Genomic DNA, 20,546 nt, shown 5'->3' on the forward strand with positions numbered 1-20,546 from the left:
CTGGTAAAGTTTTCAGTCCAATGATCCAGTAAGCAAATGCATTCAAACAATCCGTCCAAAACAGCGCTAAAATAAAGGAAACCAGGCTGATTACATCAGAGATTGCAGAGAGAACAGAGACTCGCGTTGCGTTTTCAGTGAATTATTAATTCCAGTGTGTTTCGCTTTTAAAAACGAGCTCTGTCATATTCTGTGATTGTCTCTGAAGATCGCAAGCCCTCACACGTCACACGCGCTGTGTGAAGTACAGACTGAACGGATTGTCAACACATCCCACTGCTGTATGGCCAGATGAGACGCAAACTATGGTTCCTCGCTAGTAAAGTTTTGATGGATGAAAACTGCAATCAAGGTAAAGACGATTGCGGTGGCGAACAGGAGTCGTATAATAATGCGTGTATGAGTGCTCTTGACGCAACATTGTATTTATGCACAGGCACAGACATTTCCGTACATTCACGTTGTTTCCACACATATTCACGATATGTTGATTGTTTTGATTTGACATGTTTATGTTGCTGTGTTTAGTTATTCTGAATGGATCCGTGTACTGTAGTAGATATATGCAGTCAGCAGGTGGCTGGTTTAGGTTTTTTTTTTGGCATCACCATGTGGTCCTGTTCGGTATCGCAATTCGACTTCTCTAAAATGTAAAAAAGCTATTTGCTGTTGCACTGTACACATACTATGCAAATCAAAATTGTTTTTTTGTTGCTTTTTTTTTCTTCTTTCTTATGTGCTTATATGGGCTTCTTTATATCATTTGGTTATTTGTTGTCCTTTTGGTGTCCTTTTGGAGTCCTTTTTTGGAAAGACATCTACACTTATCTTATAGAAAGTATTAAGTATTATTATTTATTACTGTATTAAGAAAATACAGATTTTTGAGAATCACCCTTCAATCTTTTGGTTTACTTTGCTGAATATAGCAAATGATGACAAAATAACCATTTGAAACAAGATAAATGGTCTATGCTTAATTTCATGAAGTGTGCGATTGATCGCGATTAATCACAGAAAAAGGGTGTGATTAATCAGATTAAAAATTGTAATCTATTGACAGCCCTAATATATATATATATATATATATATACATACATACATTGTATACATACATTGTAAGTTAAGCCTATTAATTGTAATGATTTCATTTCCACAGTTATTCAAACAATAAATAGATTATATAGAGAAAGTGAGCAAAGAACACAGCATCAACGGAGCTTTTTGAAACTCCGAATCAGTTAAACCATTGCGTCGCAAAATGATTCACTGTTTCGAAACACTCCAATTGGATTGCGTATGACAAATCATTTGATTCAGATCGGGACTTCAAAGGGCATATCGCGAATCATTTGATTTATATCGGGAGCGGGTTCGCGGAATGTTTTTTATCCCCACCGGGGATAAAAATAATTCAGCAGAGGCAGGGATGCATAGACCAGAGGGGGGGAAATCCCCCCCGTCCACCCGGCAAATCGCATCCTGTATATATATATATATATATATACATACATACACACACACACACACACATACATGCATACATACACAAATATATTCAAGAGATTGGATACAAATATCTATACATCCCTATCTACAGCTGTATATATTTTAAATGTGTGTACTTAAATTCATATATATTTTTTTGGAGTACGCTAGCATAAAGATAAGATCAAAGCAAACAGACGAGGACTAAAATACACCTCATTTTGCATTTATGGGAACTAGCCAATTGCATCACACAGATCCTACATAATCTGTAGAACCATTCAAAAAATGACAAAGAAAACACAAATATTTGCAGTCTAGGATCATGTTGCTCTCAAAAAAGCACAGCTTTGTTTACTGTGCACTAATACCTCTCAATCAAGACCAAACCCCTGAAAGCTCGAGGCTAAGACCTCGACTACTGTGAGATATTGGAGTGTCATTCAATCACAGCTCAGTGCAGACTTCAGTTATGCATAACAATATACTGAGAAGCAGACAGTCCGTCCTTGCAAACTCTTTTATTAGAATAAGACTGGGAAGTAGTTTATTGATGTTAATGAGCTTATTAAATAGAGGAATGGGGGAAGCAAATGACAGAGAATTTTTAATATGGCCTGCTTTAACCGGCTAAAGCATCATTCAGATGCATAGAGTGATGGAAAATTACTTGACAAATTATTAATGTAGCTATTTGCATCTTAATTGCCTTGAAAATTCATTATACACAAACAAATTTAAATCCACACCAAACATCTACGCTTTCAACATGGCAAAATACAAGTAATTTTGCATGATGTGTTAGCACCCCAGTATTTTTAGTGCCAGAAGGAAAAAGTTGAAAGTATTAGCGGCGACAATGTATTATGAAGAAAACAATTATGCCAGAATCGTAGCCTCAGGAGGATCTTTTTAAAGGACACAAAAAGTAACTAGCAGAGAGATGCTGAGACTGCTCAATGAATCTGAACAGGTTCACGACCAGCACACAAAACATCATTTGGATCTGACTGAACGGTGAGCTTTGATATTTGTTTAGGTATCAAAACCTTGTTGCCTATAGACAGCTACTTATAAGGCAGCAAACAGTTACGGTTCCCATTGACTTCCATTGTACAAAGTACAGTGGAGGTCAATGGGAACCTAAACTGTTTGGTTACCAGCATTCTTCAAAATAACTTCTTTTACGTTCCACATAAGAAAGTCATACAAGTTTTGAAAGTCATGAGTAAATGAGAAGAATTTTCATTTTTGGGCGAACTATTCATTTAAGTTACTTATTTGTAGAGATCAATTTATTTTTTTTCTTTTCTTTTCTTTTTTTTTACCAATATTTACACTTCAAGCCAACAATTCAAGCCAAGAGCCAACGAAAAGCATAACATTTTAAGCTTGACAGTTAGACATAGACTGCATAAATAAATAAATACATACATACATTCATAAAATAAAAAAAATAAATCATATTCCCAAAAACATTACAAATTTAGTTCTAAAACAAACTATTGTGCACAAAGTCAAGATATTTGAATATTACAGGTCATGATATTCATATTGGGCAAGGCAAATGTATGGTGGAAAAATATGTTTATGACTTAGACGCCAACATACAAACACTAAAAGAGAAAAACAGAGTTTGCGATAGAGAAGTATACACTAGAGATTCTAAGGTCTCTCAATTTACTGCCCCTCCTTCTGCCTTTCTCCTTCCCTCTATGTATCAGTTTTTTATTAATTAATTATTCATGTGTTTTTGTCTCAGCAGCATGGAGCGAATCCCAAAGTGGTGGCCCAGTGGGTGTATTATGTTGTTAAAACGACGCGTCTGCCACATCCAAACCTGAGAAATATCGAAGAACTCCTGCTCTAGAAACGAAAGGTCAACTGCACATTTTAGGTGACCTCATATGGGAGACAAGTTATATATGTAGATTATGGATAATCATTTAGGTTTTGTAGTAGATTTTACTGCGAGGTCCTATGGGATACCTTTAGTCTTACAAACACCTTAGGATGATGGGGAAAATAAAAACATGACTGAAAACCCATATGGCAAAACAACATGAATACTGAACAAGATTTTGATATGCCCTTCCTTAAAGGTGAAGTGTGTATTTTCTGTACAAAATAGTAAAATAATTACATTTTTAAATTTTCTGAAGTATGTTTATTCAGTAATAATGTTTTACAGTAATAAAAGACACATCTTTAATTGTGGAAATGTGATGAAAAAAAAAACCCTCTGAAGTTTATGCTTTAAATCTGCATATTTATATTTATATTCATATGCAAATGCATGAAAGAATATGGAAGCATAATTTTCCTTTACTTTGCATAATTTGTCTGATAATAGTTAGCTAGATGTGATTCATACAGGGCAAAAATATATTGTAAAACAAAAATCTCTACCACGTCTAAATATTTTTCTAATATATTGCACATCTGCACATTCTAATCATATCTTCTAACACAATGTTCTCTCTGCATTCCTCATAGGTGCAAAAAATAGGTTTGATATGATAAAGCAACATTATTACTGTTTAAAATAAACGCAAAGAAGAAAAAAAAAGTGACACTTTGAAACTTGACGGTTCTTCTGCTCGGAAGAACTTGAGGAGAACTGACTTAATTTCCCCAGTTAAAATATTAAACAAGAATCATCATTTTGAGAGATGTAAAGATACACAGCGTGTCCTGCTACAGCGCAACTCCATATTATAGTGCATGTATTGGACTATATTAGCATTCTATAGTTTCATGTCATATATTGAGTGAAAGAGAGAAAGAAAGACATAAGCTATGCCAAGTAACTATTCTCCTTACAGAAGTAATTTTCGCTCGTGTTCTGTCCCATAATGGCTTCTTTCATTTGAGCATGAACTCTTTGTGGCCATTGCATTATATGCATTCAGATGATTATAGAGCTAAAATCACATTAAAGCTCAATTATCGGCATGCACAGTTACATTATGATAAACTACTATGGTGCATGCCATTAACAATAATTACCTGACAAGTCACAACAAAGCACAGGTGACTAAATAATGACATTGTAAATTACTTTCAAATGTCATATGTGAATGGGTCTCATATGGCTGTAGGTATATGGAGGAAAATAAACGTGATATAAAAACCTCTGAAAAAATATGTGTATACTGTATGTAGAAAGTGCTGTCAAGGTAAAAGAAATTAAAGTTATTATAATTATTAGCAAAGTATTATAAGTGGTAGCACTGGCATTGTTGCAATATATAAAACATGAAATAAGATGCTTCACTATGTCAAGCTTTTTGTCCTTAGCTACAAATTTGAAACTGTTTAAATATATACACTACAATTCAAATGTTTCAATACTTTTATTCAGCAAGGATGCGTTCAAGTGATCAAAAACGATAGTGAAGCATTTATAATGTTACAAAAGATTTCTATTTCAAATAAATGCTATTCTTTTAAACTTTCTATCATGGTTTCCACAAAAAATGTAATTAAATTAAAATGAAACAGCAAATGTTTTCAACACTGATAACAAGAAATGTTGGAGTAATGGCAGCTGATAATTCAGCTTTGCATCACAGGAATAAAATGCATTTGAAAATATATTAAAATAGTTTTAAATTGTAGTAATATTTCACTCTTTTTTTTTACTGTATTTTCAAACTGATGTATATAAACTTATGTATGTATGACTTTTTTCTTTAATTAAACTGTGTATTAAATGTATTTTTTTAATGATTAGGCTCATGATTTTTGCCTGTAGGACATAAAAATGGGAAAAAATATCATATATTACAGAGCCAAATCATAGATTACTTAAACAGTAACCAGCAACCACACAGCAACACCCACAGCAGCCTACAGCAATGTGACACTTACTGTACTATTACTATTACTATACTATTACTATATATCAACAATCTCATTTGTGTCTATTTTTCACTCCTGTAAGGCTCCTAAACTATGAAAGAGCAACCTTTGAGTAATATCATTACACTGAATGCCATTATCAGAGTTAAGCTGGAGTCGCCAGGCGTCTTTCAGCTAACCAGCAGAATCACAGACGTCCCTTAGTGGGTTATCCATTCCCAGCCTCTAAAACTATCGTTTCTCCATGACACAGAACCCTTCTCTCTCTTTCTCTCTCTCTCTCTCTCTCCGTTCCTATCTCTGTTCCTCCATTCTGTTTTTTCATTTCCATCAATCCTACAGATATCTACACTCCTCTACAACATCTAAATCTTTCACTCTTTATCTTGCTCTAAAACACTGCATGTACCCTATTTTCTCTACCATTATCCTCTCTTTCTAACACAATGTTCTCTCTCCCAGGTGCAAAACTTGGACTACTCATCAGATGCACTGATGATCATCTCTGCGTGGATTACAGGAGAAATTATTTTAAGAAACAGTCGGCACGAGTCCTCCCTCACAGTTCCTGTATGCGATTACCAAGGCTTTCATCCCGCAACATGATTGATAGCCTGTAAATGAACTGGAAGCCCCACATAATAGGCAGGTTTATAAATGATTAGGGGCCGCCAGTCTTTCTCGACCCCGTAATCTCAGCGACATCGTTTCGGCAGGGAGCATCTCCAGAACAGAAATATGACCGCCCTCACTCGGAGCGAGAGACGGGGTCTATAAAACAGAATGAAAAGGTCTTCTTCCTCATTTAATGCCTCATTCTTTTATCTGTACAGGTGCCTTTATTTCTTGCTATCTTCTCTCCATCTCACTATCTTTACCCTCCACTCGATTTCACCTTTTCAATTCTTCTTTACACAATCAGTCCTTATTACAGTGCTTGTGAGACTCTAGAATCCATTCAACCTTTGTTTTATAGATAATTTAAATCTTAGGTGTATTATCCATTCTTTTTTCTAATAAACTTTTTTACTTTTAAAGCAATTTAACATTAAAGTTGACATGAAATGGTATTTGAAATCCGTCTTACTGCCATGACACATTGAAAAAGCAGGCCAAGATATGAGTTTACCCAATAAAATCACCAGCGAAAGTTATAAGAAAAGCATTATGCTTTAATAAAAACATTTTATGTGGAACGACATGCACTGGTGAATTGTGCACAATAAAACTAAGAGAAAGTCAATTTTGATTTCAATGTTCATTTCATGTTGACATCAAAATTTGAAAAAATTCAGCAACAATTACAGCATTCTAATTTGTATATTTTGATTTGTGGTTCAGGACTTTTATAATCTTACAAAAAAAATTGATTTCAAATAAATGCTGTTCTTTGGAACTTTCCATTCTTTACATAATCCAAAAAAAAAAAAAAAGCAACACAACTGTTTTCAACATTGATAATCAGGAATGTTTCTTGAGCAGCAAATCAGCATATTAGAATGATTTCTGAAGGATCACGTGATACTGAAAATTCAGCTTTGCAATACAAGAATAAATTACATTTAAAAATATAATTAAATAGAAAACAGTTATTTTAAATTGTAATAATTTTTCACAAAATTTTACTGTATTTTAGATCAAATAAATACAACCTTGTGGAGCAAAAGATACATCTTTTAAAAAAAAAACTACCTACTCCAAAGTTTTGAATGGTACACTATAGACAATATATAATATTTATAGAAAATCAAAGCCTAAAACCTACATTTACCAACAATTTCAACACTACTTTGGCTCTCAAGTGCTTAATTATTTGCTTTAGCACATCTACTGTAGTTCTATTCTGACATCCCAGAGTCCCACTCGGAGTGGGCTTTCACACTAGCACTTTTGGTGTGCACCCAGGTTCATTTGACGTCAGCGTTAGGTTCGTTTGGATAATGTGAATGCTGCTTTCTGAACTCGGGTGCACACCAGCAAAGCGTACCCGAGTCTGGCTCAAAAGGGTGGTCTGGGGTACGGTTCATGCGAAGTCCGGTACGGTTCGCTTCTGATGTGAACGCAATCGTACTAAATCACGGAAGTGAGCCGCTATTATTAATGACGTATGAATTGCTCAAACAGTGTATTTATGCATTTACTCACTCGCTTTCCTGTTAAGTGTGACTGACACACTGCAGCAGAGAGAATTTAAATCACATTTCTGCTCGCAAAAAAGTGACTCCTGTGTTTTTTGAACCCTAAATTCGTGACAAATAGATGCATGTGCCATTCTATGTTGGCGCTTTGGAAATTAATAAGAATTTTCAAAATACCAAGTACAAAAATTAAGTGAGCAAACATCCATTCATTGTCTTCTGCATAGTCATTAGTAACGGGGTAAACAGCTGCCACTCTGATGACGCAAACGTACCATGGTTCGGAACCATAAAAACAGTTCAGGGGGCAGGAGGAGGGGGAGCAATCGAACTCCGGTTCGGATCAGGCAATGGAACCAAGTGTGAAAGCACCCTAACTTGTATTCTTTTCTTCTGATCCATTCCTTTCTTCTTCCATCCCAATCCTCCATTAACTCCCTCTCACTGCAGTTCATCTCTTATCCTCCATCACCTTCTACTGCACTCCCTTAATCTCAGATTTTCTACTAGTATTTTTCTGTTCATCCCTTGGCTTCCCTGGGTCAGGTTGGCATGAATGTGAAAGTATGACTGCGGCATGTTTGACATCCAGTTTACAAATATCTCACAGTCCAAATTTTCTTGCTTCAGTTGATAAACGCCTAATTCAACTCCCCTAGTGCTTGACGTTTTTTTTCCCATTTTGCTCTCTCTCTCTTCCTTTAATACACCGCCTGTGTGCTCATTTTCTCTTTTCTCCATCTCCTCGCACTAAGCAAGCCGTCTCCACCTTCATAACCTCTGTAAATACGTTTGCTCTCAGTGGTTTATTGGCGCTGAGTGTGTATGTGTATGGGGGGAGTCGTGGTCTTCGCTGCTGAGTGTAGCTTAAAGCGAGAGTTTTCAAACTCCTAGAAGCTGTCTGGATCAGAGGTGCGTGTTTAGAGACCCCTGCATCTGAACCTTTTAGAGTGAACCTTTGAAATGAGCTTTTGGACTGAATAAGCCCTGAGCCCACCAAGATATCTATCAGAAATCCCTTTTCAAAAGCCGACTGTAAAGAACGCTTTCAATATCTCCTGAAGAACGCGTAAAGGATGAAGCTTTGCGTGACCAGGAAAAACTTGAATGTGTCAGCAGTGGAGCTGAAGTACTGTAGATCACTCTAGCTATCTAGGATAAAGTTTTCATCCAAAACACGCTAGCCAGTGACAGCAACATGAATGTACAAATCATCTGCAATCAATAGTTATTTCTGTATTAACGGCGGGTTGTTGCTGTAAATTTGGGACACTGATGAAATCCAATTACTGTTTGATCTTTTGCAAGTATTTCTTAAAGTTTTCAGTGAAGATGAATAATTGGAAATTATAAATAATAATGAGAAATAATGATAAATGGAAACACAAGAAAGCGAAGAAAGAAAGAAAGAAAGAAAGAAAGAAAGAAAAACAAGTGAAAAAGAAATTAAAGGAATGAATGAACTTAGAGGAGGGAAGAACAACTGAACTAACAAACGAAAGACCAAATGAAAGAAAGGAAGTAAAACAAATCAATAAACAACTGAACAAATGAATGAAAGAACTAACAAACAAATAACAAAAGACAGGAGGATGAACAATCATTTAAAAGAAAGAATGACTGGAAGGAAGGACAAATGAACAAATTAATAAAAAAACAAACAAAGACAAAAAGAAAGAACAGAGGGAAGAATGAAATGAAAAAATGGATGGAGAGAAAGAAGAAAGAATGAACAAACAAGGTAAAGACAGAATGAAAGTCTTTATTATGAGCTATTACCATTGGATGTGAAATGGTCAATCTGCCTTTGAAAAGACATGAGGGTGTGCAGGAGTGTGTGTGTGTGTGTCACACACTGATCTGCCAAATCTGAAAATTAGCATTCCGACGAACGATCTGATTCAAATCACTTTCCACACACTGGGATATAAACATAGACTTTGTTTGAACTGACAGAGGGCTTTCATTCCTGTAATCTGGCTCAGCGTGGGACGGAGGCATCAGTGTGAGGAGGACGCCGCCGACTCCTCACTGAAACCACATTCAGCTGCCGCAAAATTACAAGCTGCAGTTAGTTTGATCGGATGGGGACCAAAGTCTCGGGCACCCACTTTTGACTTCAAAGGTCAATGTTATGATCTTTCATCATCTAAACCCATACTTTATGACTCATACACACGCAGGCTTGAATGAAACTACACGCTTAATAGCGATTCACCTCTGGATATTCATTTCATCAGCTTCATTATACATTCACATTAAAAGACACAGAAGAAACGGTTTAACATAATCCATGTGTGTAGAACTGAACAGTGTGATTTATAATCAGCAGAGGAGGAAAAGTGTCTTACCTATGGATGCCGTGGCAGGGACTGGCTCCTTAGAAACTGCAATTAAAAACATCATAAAACTGAAACTCATTTTTTGCTTAGACATAAATGCCACACAACTATTGTTGTAGAGTATTGTTCTGATATTTTTAAGGGTTAAAAAAAGCTGTTGTTATTGTAAACAAAAAATATTAAAAATAGTTTTCATTTATTGAAATAAAGCTACAATTAAATAAATTAAATAATATAACTTTATATACAGAAGGTATAAGGATAGGTTAAAATGGTTCTATTAAAGCTTTAAAAAGAATGCAAAACACTATAAAAATGTATAGCTCATATGACTGCATTATATTCCAAATCTTTATGAGTCGATACAATGTCCAGATCATGAATCAATCATTCTTTTGAGTCAGATCTTTTCAGTGAATCGGTTGATCCATTTCACAAAACCAGTCTGAATGATTCGTTTGCAGACTGATTCGGTTTTTGAGTTTTGTTTATTCTATTTTTTTATCCTGTTTTTGTGTACTTTTTGAAGCTTGATATCATAATTTTCCTTTTTTTGTTTTTTTGGTGAACTATTCCTTTCATTCTTTAATGCAGTCATTTAGCAGATACCTTTATCTAAAGCAACATCTAATATACTAGTAATCCCATAGAAACCTGGTTTTAAAGTGCCTTGCTTTAAAAATGTATTAAAAGCTGAGAGCTGAGATTATCAATAGCTGAGAGCACTGCTATTTTATTTATTTATTTATTTTTAAGAAATGAGAGTTCTGCATTCTTACTGGAAACTCAAAGCATCATCAAATTAGCCTAAACATTTAATAAATTAACATGCAAGTGGTAAGGAATGTATAGAACTTTGTGAGGTTCAAGTTCTGTGATTGGCCTGCTGATACATTGTACGGTTCAAATCTTTTGGTTACCAGTCCAGGAATTTTACTACTATACCACATGGACCAATTCAACATAGGAAGCCACACACCTGAGTAGTAGGAGTTGAGGAGGGTTTTACTCTGGAGGGCTTTACCCTGGATGGAGAAGGAGCATGGAGAAGAGGAGGCTGGAAAAGACAGAGAGGAGAGCACTTACAGTACATACACACACCACACATGTCTATAAAACACCAAATCATTTCCAGATTAATAGCTGTGTCATATTGTGACAGAATCACAGTGGCAACAGAATAAAAGGTTTTTAGGTCACTTTCCGTAAAGGAGACAGATATCGCACTAATCAACTGCATCTTGCTGTAGTCAACAAGACCTTTAAATGTCATGGACTATTTTGAACATATCCACATGCATATCTTAGCTCAGTATATACAGTGAATTTCTAAATGTCTGGAATAAAAAATGTAGAGTGAAAAAAAGCAAGTAACACATTGATTTAAAAATGAAAAAAAAAAAAAAAAACTTAAATAGTAAAACATATTCCAGTAATCTTTGTTTAATTTACACCTTCAAAAAACATTTTTTTTTACAGTGTAGACTCCTACGACAAAAAATGAGAGTCACCAAAACCCACTCCTAGAGCTTCACTCACTCCAGTAACCTTCTTTTACTCTTCTCAGCTGAAGCCCATATCCTTTTTACTTTCCATTTTAATCACCTATCACTCCAGATCTCCCTTTACACAAATCCCTGTGTCTCACATGTGTCGGCGCATATGCATTTACTCACATAAGGATCTCTACAGAAAGTGCTTTGGCAGCAAAAGCTCATGGGCCAGCGGGGTGAGATCGAGAGCGTGGAAGCGTGGAAGGTTAGAGGCAGGTGTCTCTGTGTTCATTTAAATGGTAATACAGCTAAAACGCTGAGTGTGAATGCTGGGATCGCTATGATCACTATTTCACCCATCTTCTGCTGCATCGTCTTCAAAAAGCTCAGATAGAAAATAAATAAATAAATAATAATAATAATGTGTGATTGTAACTGTGGAGCCAGTGAGAGGAAGGTCTGGATATAAAATGAGAAAAATGACAATTACAATATATGAGATATAAAGGCCCGCAAGAATTTGGTGCCCACAGAAAAGGCTTTAGAAATTGGAAGGCCTGTCATTCACAAAGTTCAACACATACTACAATTCAAAGATTTTCTGTTCCAATACCCCAGCTGAGATTCATGTCTATAATAAAGAGGCTGTACTAGTTCAGTAATAGTGAATCTCAGATCATTAGATAAACAACAGATACAACAACAGCCTCCAATTACTCTGTGTCTGTAATGATCCAAAATAAACATACAAATGAACTGCATTTGCACTTCCACTGACCAATGACATTCAAAAGAACTGAGAAACACCAAACATGCAGAACACATTGCCAATCAGTGTTGATTTTAAAGGAAATAAATGTGATCATTATGCATAATGACATTCTCTCTCTCTCTATGCATCTTGCTCTTACACTCCATTGCCCCCTCCTCTTCCAGCTCCATTCAAATTATTCTGTACACAAAGGCCACAGTGACATTTTGTGCAGAAAGCAACTCAGAAAGACCCGTCCTAATTACAGCCCTTTCACAGCATGCCAGAGCCCACTTAAAACTGAGAATGAAAGCAAGAGAAAGAAAAAACCGCCTAGTCCAAATGCCACTTGCTATTCTTCTCCAGCACCTCTTAAAGCAGCACGTCAATAGCAAAGTCTCTTGATATGTAGAACGCTTCGGTCCATGCTGTTTAGTTACAAAATAGCTCTCTGCGGCGGGCGACGTTCAGATCAGGTGTGAGACGTTGGCATCCCGTCATTTGGTTTCCTGATGGACGCTTAGTAAAGACAATCAAGGAGAATGGTCAGTTGAGTTAAAATGACAGATTGTTGACCACTTTTGACCCCTTTTAGGGCTTGCTGAGCTCATCAGCGTGATGGTGGGACGTGCAGGAGGTTTGTGTGATTGCAATAATGAGTCCTGAGATTGGCTCGCACACACTGCGGCCACTCCAGAAGACCTTGGTATTTGGGGAATGTGGCGATTATATGACCTGTGGACTTTGACTTTTGAGACTGGTGGAAAAGAGCAAGAAGTTCTCTAAAGAGAACCTGTGAAAAATGTCTGATTGAACACGAAACTATTACCGTATCTTTCAACAAATCTTCTGATGCCCATTCATGTTTATTTTGAGCTATGATTAGTAGTAGATGATCGGTTCATGTGCCACTTGAACTAATGCGCATACAGCGATCTGTCACGCCACATTAAAGAGTATCAACACACCTTTATTATTTGAATTTCATGATTAAATTGACAGAATTTGAAAGCTGAGACCTTCAGAAATAAACAAACCTTACTGAGATTATTGGACGGGAGGCATGATACAAATAATGTTCAGTGAAGTTTGTGCACGTATGCCAAACATCGCTGTTTTGTATTCCAGCTCAATAGTTTCAGTGCATTGCTAATTGATTCCCAACCTTGAATAAGTATGTTGAAAATTACACTTAAGTATCTGTTAAATCAATCATTAATTTGTTAATCTATCCATTTGTTCATTCATTCAATTTTTCATTTAATCATTTATTTACATGTTCGATATTTCACTCATGTATTCATGCATTTGCTTATTCTTTAAAAAAAGTGTTCATTTATTAATTCATTTGAACTTTTGTTCATTCATTACTTCATTCATTCATTTCTTCATTACTTCAGTTCATTCACACATTCATGCATTCTTAATGTGTTATATTTGTTTATGTGTGAATTCCTTTTTTCTTTAATTTGCTCGTTTGTAAATTCATGCATTGATTCATTCTTTCATTTGTGTCTTGATTCATTCTTTCACTCGTTCATGTCTTTTTTAATTTGTTCATTGGTTAATGCCAACACCCTTCTCTAACCCATACTGTTATCAGAGCACAGATACATTCGAAATAAACAGAGATTATACAGAAAAACAGGGCAGCACAATAATGTCACAGCACAATATTTGCTGAACTCACAGAATCCGTTGAGGTCCTGGTTGCTGGTGGAGAACGGATCATCCTTGTGTAACGTGCTGACTTTTCCTGTGCTTTTATCCGCTGTGCCTACGGGCCCCATCTCTCTCTGGGTGCTGCTGCTGGCTGTCTCCTTCTGTTTTTTAGCTAGTTTCCTTCAAATCCATCCACAACAGGACAGGTTTATACAGATGATCAAAAAAAGACACTTCAGTGTCGGTGCAATGCTTTTGATTAGTGCAACCTGTTTAACTGTTGTCTAAACACGTTTATATGTGTGAAAGTAATCACTTTTTTGTTCTGGACAAACGAAAGTTATTAAAATCAGTTATAAGCTTCGTTACTGCTAGACTTGCCGGTTTTAGTTTAGACATTTATGTATAGCATAAAAATAACAGTATAAGAGTATAATAGTGACAATATACAGCACTAAACCAAAGCACTGCCACAACACTGCTGTAAACTGACATATAAAATATATACAAGACAAACACACACGGACAGACACTGGGCACATTGAGGACAAGAAGTGAGGCATTTGTCTATTCCAATGGCATTGACTGTAAGATTTCTGTAATATAATCTAAAATATATATTCTGCAGTGATATATGCCAGCAAGTGAGAAAGAGAGAGAACAAACCTTCTCAAATCAAGAGAGAGAAACTCAAAACCTTGCCATGCAGAACAAAGCCAATTGAACACTACAAGTCTATTGATCAGGAAAAATACATTCACTTGTAGATAATGCAAATAAATACATGAATGATATATTCATATATCGTAATGCTTTCTCTTAAAGGGCCAGTACAGAACTGTTGCAATGGGCAATGCACATATGGATGACAGCTGAAATGTTTCATTAACTACAGATTGTATTGCACTATGAAAGTATTTTATCCTGATTAAAGCTGTGACATGTTGAATAAGTGACCTAGCAGTTCTTACTTTGACACATTGAGCTGTGTTGTTCAAATGTGGTTTACAACATTTCCTGATCTCATCCCACCTCTCAAAAAAAATAAAGAATAAATCTCCGGCAGTCTTTATAAAGGCAGCAGACTTCGCTTCTGCTGGTCTTGATTTGTTGATTTGTCTGGCCGTTCATAAGCTGAGGCCTCCCCACACTTTAGTGCACAGAACTTCAAGGAAGATATTACTGTCAGCAAAGGATTGGAGTCATCCAATAAAATGACTCTGATTCTCCAGGTCCCACAGAACACCATTTGACCTCAATATGTGCTCGCTTCTCTTACGGGGCCGAGCTGATAATAACTCTTTGTTTTGTTATTTTCTCTGCTGGGAATTTTAAAAAAATCTAATAAAGATTCAGCTTCCTCAAAAACCAGGCCAACCTTTACAATTGGGGCCATTTTAGCTAGGTTGGAAAATAAATTCAGTAACATTGGTTTTTGGTGACTGAGGATCAAAAGAGGATGAAAAGTGTTCAGAAGCAGGTCTTAACACCAAGAAGCAATAAGAGAGGGGTCACGAATATCCAATTAAGCAGCCAAGTATCAATGTGATGGCTATAAAGTGCTGAGATTTCATTGTAGACACTGCAATGCACAAACTCTACACCAAAACCTAGTGCGCTCCCTACCTAGACAGCATATTCAACAATCCATCAGCTCATCCCACAGTGTATGCTGAAGGTCACAGAATTTTATAATACAACAGCCATCAAATAATAAAAGCCATTGATTGCTGCAGTAATGGGTCTCGTTTCAAGTGCCAAATTCTGGCCATATTGTAAGTAGCATAAACTATACATAATCCTTATTTTATAAATGCCAGCGCAGCACTTCATTAAAAGTGAAGGCTATAATATAGTCAGATCACCATAAACAGTATTTATAGCACCAACTTTTGTTAATGGCTTTTTGTAAAAGAGAAAGAGAGAGGGGGGAACAGTGAGGAGATAGCTGTAAAATCTGGCTTGATTTTGCTCTTCATTCATGCATAAAATTCACCAAATGTTCATTAATAAGCATATCACACTTGGTTGAGCTAAAACTTGAAAGGAGGAAATAGTAAAAAGACATATGCACTTGTGACATCAGAACATGCAAAGACAAGGCAGCTGGCCAGGAAGTGCAAGTCAAAGAAGTATTAGTAAGCATGCAGAAGATCTCAAAATAACCTTTATATTAACCACTGTTGTTCAGTTGCTTGCATGCACAAGGTTAACTTGTAGGGCGTGGCGTTAGCAAGGACAAGGTCATGGGTTTGATTCCCAGGAAATACGGTGTTAAAATTATATTGACGTGTTTGAATGCACTAAAGTCACTTTGGATAAAAGCATCTGCCAAATGTGTAAATGCATGCACACACAAATTTCTGGAGTAGACATGGTGATGAATCAGGGATAAACATGAACATTACCATATATTATGATTGCTATACTACTATACCATTCTAAAATCATAGCACACTGAAAATGATATGCTAAAGCGGACTGTGGTATTGATTTTAAAACATTATGTGCTAATGCAAGCATAATGTCTTACTACCTACACAAACACATGCACTTTTGTATGCAAAAGTACAAGCAGGGCTTAAAACTAACATTTTGCCACACCTGCCAAGGGCTGATGACTTGAGAAAATGTAGTGACCATAAATATTTTTTTGTCCAGCCATGAAACTCTGTGTGCATTCATTATTATTATTATTATTATTATTATTATTATTATTTTTAATATTTATGTATTTATGTTTTTTTCTTTGCTTTCAACAGTTAAACCACAGAGCTTTTAATCTGGCAGAAAACTGCAGGGAAATTTCTTTTTTGAAATGCATCCCTTTAAACGACAACAGATATATAAATGATACTCATTATGAATTTGGGAAGATGTTTGGGTCCTGTTGCATTTTCAAAAATGCACGTTATAAGCGACTGAAACTCACAGCACTTACAGAGATTGTGTTTGTGTGGAGCAGCATGTACTGCGAACCGAGCCGCTCTGCGACCCTGAAAACACTGTGAAAAGTTCACAACGCGGCACATTAGATTATAAATTTATATAATTACAGTACAGTCTTTGCGATTTGATAATCACACTAAACCATATCATGTTCTCAGGCGTGGTTAGAATTAATAAAAAAAAAACTTACTGGCCAACTGGCGAGTAACACTGTTTCATACACTTGCCAACGCTGATTTTTACTCACATTTGGCACTTGGCGAATGTTAATTTGCACAGAAGTACACACTGGAAGTTTTTAATCATTATTTTATCATTATATGATTTATTGGAAGTCAAAATCTCTTTCCTATCTTGCTTTTTCAGTTTGTAAGTGCAAGGACAAACGTGAAGATGCACACTGATCACTTTACTACATCTGAACATGCATGCTGAAAACCACACTCAGTTATGTCCATAACATAACCCTGCTGAATATGAGAACGACTCGCTCTCTCGTCATGGTTAGCTTTAGCCTGTAGCTGTCTGTCTATGCCCTCTCAGATGATATCCTTTTGAAGGAGCTCCTCCTGGTTGTGTTTCTACTTTCATCTATATTTCAGGAGCGGGGAGAGAGCGGGGAGAATGCACATAGTAGTCTGACTGTGAACCTGAGCTTTTAAATCTTTTAACGCGTGAGGTAAACATCCTGCAGCTAGGCTCTGTTGCACACAGTGCAAATGAAAGAATCCTGTGCAGTAAAATGCTGAGGCAGACATAACCGTAGAGGTAATAGTGAATAGTTTAAGCGTAACGGAAAAGTAATAAAAAGTCGAGGGGGAGTCCGCAGACCAAAGGGATTTTGAGCTGAACTAGCAATAGTCGATAATAATAAGATAACAGTGGAGCAACATCAATTTATGTGCACATGAGGGCAATTTATAACTGGGCCTGCTAATGTTTCAAAGCAATCGGAAAAACTTGTAGGTGTATAGCGCACAAGATGGTTTATGGGTCAGTATCGACTGTTTTGCTAGAAAATGGAAGTACTGCGATGTTAAAACATTGGAGCAAAGTGTGATGAAGTATAATACTGACTCAAGAGTTTATTTCAAATTGAACTCGTCTTCATTTCAAAAAGCTTTGTTCGCCATGGCAAAGTTAGATTTGGTACTAAGATTAATTGTCACTTAACATTAACTTGATTTTCATTTAATTCATTCTCTCACTTTTTTCTTCTAATGAACTAAGGAGGTTTTATAATATTTCTCAGGAATTGTTAAAAGTACTTAGTAGAAAATGGTATTAGGAAACGATAAACTTTATAAAAAAAAAGAAAAAAAAAAAGGATTGTTGGTTATGTTCTGTATTTAATGCTACTTACAGGTAATAAGAGTAGGAATATGCATTTCTTCTGGAGCAGCAAGATAAGAACAAAAAATAAATAAATAAACAAAAAACAACAACAACAACAAATTTTACAAATTTGAACATTTAATATAATAAAATAAAAAATATGGAAATATGAACATAAAAATGAAATAAAATATAAAATGTAAACAATATTAAAAAAAAATGCAAATTAAAATATAATCATTAAAATATGGAAATATAAAAATATGAAAATACCACAATTAAAATAAAAAAAATACAATAAAATAAAATAAAACAAAATAAAAAAAGGAACCAAAAAAGGACAAACACATTGATTAGTGATCAGTATTGTAAATAAAGAGATGTTTAATGATAAAAATAGTAAAACTTGCCACTGTTACATGCTGACCACATAACGTTTTATTTAGACAAGAAAATGCAATGCAGCTTCATATAGCTAAGCTATGGATTTCTGTTGCCTGAGGCTGTAAATTTAGGTTAGCAAATGGCCTTTGCATCAGTAATAGTAATAGTAAATCTGTAAAAAAAAAAAAAAGATAATTAAACAATAAATGAAATGTATGAAACTGCACATCTGGCTCCCCTTCAAGTGAAAAAAAAAAGAAAATGTGTGAAAGAGAACAAAAAGAAGGAATAGTCTATATACCTGTACTGGTGGGAGTGTGTGTTTGGACAGCTAAAGAGATGGACAGGAATGGTGGGTGTTTCACAGACATGTTGTAGCTCTGTTCTCTGTTATGAGCTTAACAGAGACAGAAAGAGAAAGGAGGAGGACAAGAGAAACCAAAAGCAGTTGGCGAACACATCACGCATGTGCTACTCCAAAATGAGGCCTTGTCATCAGAGTGTCTCAGCGCTGACGTCTCTGTGGACTGGTTCCTTCCAGGTAAAGACGAGAGGAGGTGACATACAGCAAGCTAGGACAGCGATAGCAGCCTGATACCATAATAAAGACCAGATGGTGTCTGTTAATGGCGATTCGATTAACTGTAATATCGGTGATGACATGCAAGCAAAGTTGTCAATTAGTGACTTTGTGGCTGTCTGCTTCCTGACTGCGCTCACTGCTTTTCATCGCTCTTCTGAAACATATCTTCCACAAGGTGCGTTCTTTGTTTTTTTACAATTTACAAATGAACTTCAAACTTGCCACTTTGTGTAAATCTTTACATGGAAATGAACCTACTAAAGTAACAATGTATTAGTTATTAGCATGATTTTCATGCTAATAATTGACAAAAACTTTCACATTTTGCCATTTTAGTCAAACCTTTATGATCATATAAATTAATAATATAAATAATAATATCAATAAATAAATATAAATTAAATAAGTTGGAAATTAATATAAACTTTTTATTAATAAATAAATCCCATGATTTATCATCATTCCTGAAACGAGACGCATTTCTGGTGTGAGGAGAAAGTGTGATACCCACAGTGATGTTACATGCCTGTACTGCCACTTTACATGGGAGAAAGACGAGGTAAGAGAAAGGGTTCAGAACTTGACAAAAGGTTGGTTTGTTTAACAAAGTGCCAAAGACTTCATACAACTTTATTTCAGCTAATGACTGTAAATGAGACAGCGTGGTTTATTAGATCATAAAATTGATCATTCATCCATTCAGGCTTGAAAGCATACGCACAATCGGCTGACAAGCATGTAGAAGTGTGCACACATGGATAGACTCACACATCCACACCCACCAATATAAATCAGGACATGCCAATGATTTCTACTGCATTTATATAAAACTAATTATGACTAACCCAAAATTGATCTCAAAATAATATTTATATATATATATACACAGACACATTTCTATATTTCTTCTGAGGAACTAAAAATTATTATTTCATGCAAGTAAATATATGTATATGTGTGTATATGAAATATATGCATGTGTGTGTGTGTATAAAATCTAACATTTATATACGAAGAGTTCAGATGCAAAAGCCTCTAAGTGCCGTCTGAAATTTTCATCTAAAATTAGCATCTTTACCAAGCTCCTATATTTATGTTCATTTATTTCACTTTAATGGCATAAAAAGGACCTATACATTGCCATTAAAGTAACATTACTGAACCTAAACATAGGAGCCTGATAAAAATGCTATTTCTTTTGAGGAACTAAAAATGTTTGAAATTGATATACATACACTAATTGTTAATTCTTTTTATTTCTGAGGATGTCAGATTAAACTATTCACACATACACATACAAACTGGTACTACCATTAAAGTAATGCTATCACATGGCAATACCATGGTACTTTGCTATATACCAGTGTTGGGGAGTAACTAGTTACATGTAACGGCGTTACGTAATTGAAATAAATGTAACTGTAATCAGTTACTTATGAAAATGTTAACGATTACAAAGGGGATTAAATTTTTCAATATTTACACACATCCACATTCAGATTTAATTGATTTCTTTCCCAAATTGCACTGATTACTCTGAGACATACGGCCCTATAA

The 20,546-nt window shown here is 35.5% G+C and overlaps 1 protein-coding gene across 5 annotated transcripts in view; it reads right to left on the reverse strand.

Annotated features, from left to right (window-relative positions):
- The window catches only part of LOC107685823 (receptor-type tyrosine-protein phosphatase T-like), a 116,591-nt gene that overhangs the window by 34,968 nt on the left and 61,077 nt on the right, over nucleotides 1-20,546 (reverse strand). For 3 of the 5 annotated variants that reach the window (XM_016482559.1, XM_016482556.1, XM_016482558.1), the window contains 4 exons: nucleotides 18,051-18,080; nucleotides 13,767-13,918; nucleotides 10,812-10,889; nucleotides 9,842-9,877 (listed from right to left, as the gene is read on the reverse strand). In XM_016482559.1, coding sequence (XP_016338045.1) covers nucleotides 9,842-9,877; nucleotides 10,812-10,889; nucleotides 13,767-13,918; nucleotides 18,051-18,080 — 296 coding nt within the window. The remainder of the gene's footprint in view (nucleotides 1-9,841; nucleotides 9,878-10,811; nucleotides 10,890-13,766; nucleotides 13,919-18,050; nucleotides 18,081-20,546) is intronic. The other 2 variants (XM_016482560.1, XM_016482557.1) reach the window with 1 other exon arrangement.

This window comes from Sinocyclocheilus anshuiensis, unplaced genomic scaffold, assembly GCF_001515605.1.
Source record: "Sinocyclocheilus anshuiensis isolate Anshui unplaced genomic scaffold, SAMN03320099.WGS_v1.1 scaffold822, whole genome shotgun sequence".
Taxonomy (NCBI): Eukaryota; Metazoa; Chordata; class Actinopteri; order Cypriniformes; family Cyprinidae; genus Sinocyclocheilus; species Sinocyclocheilus anshuiensis.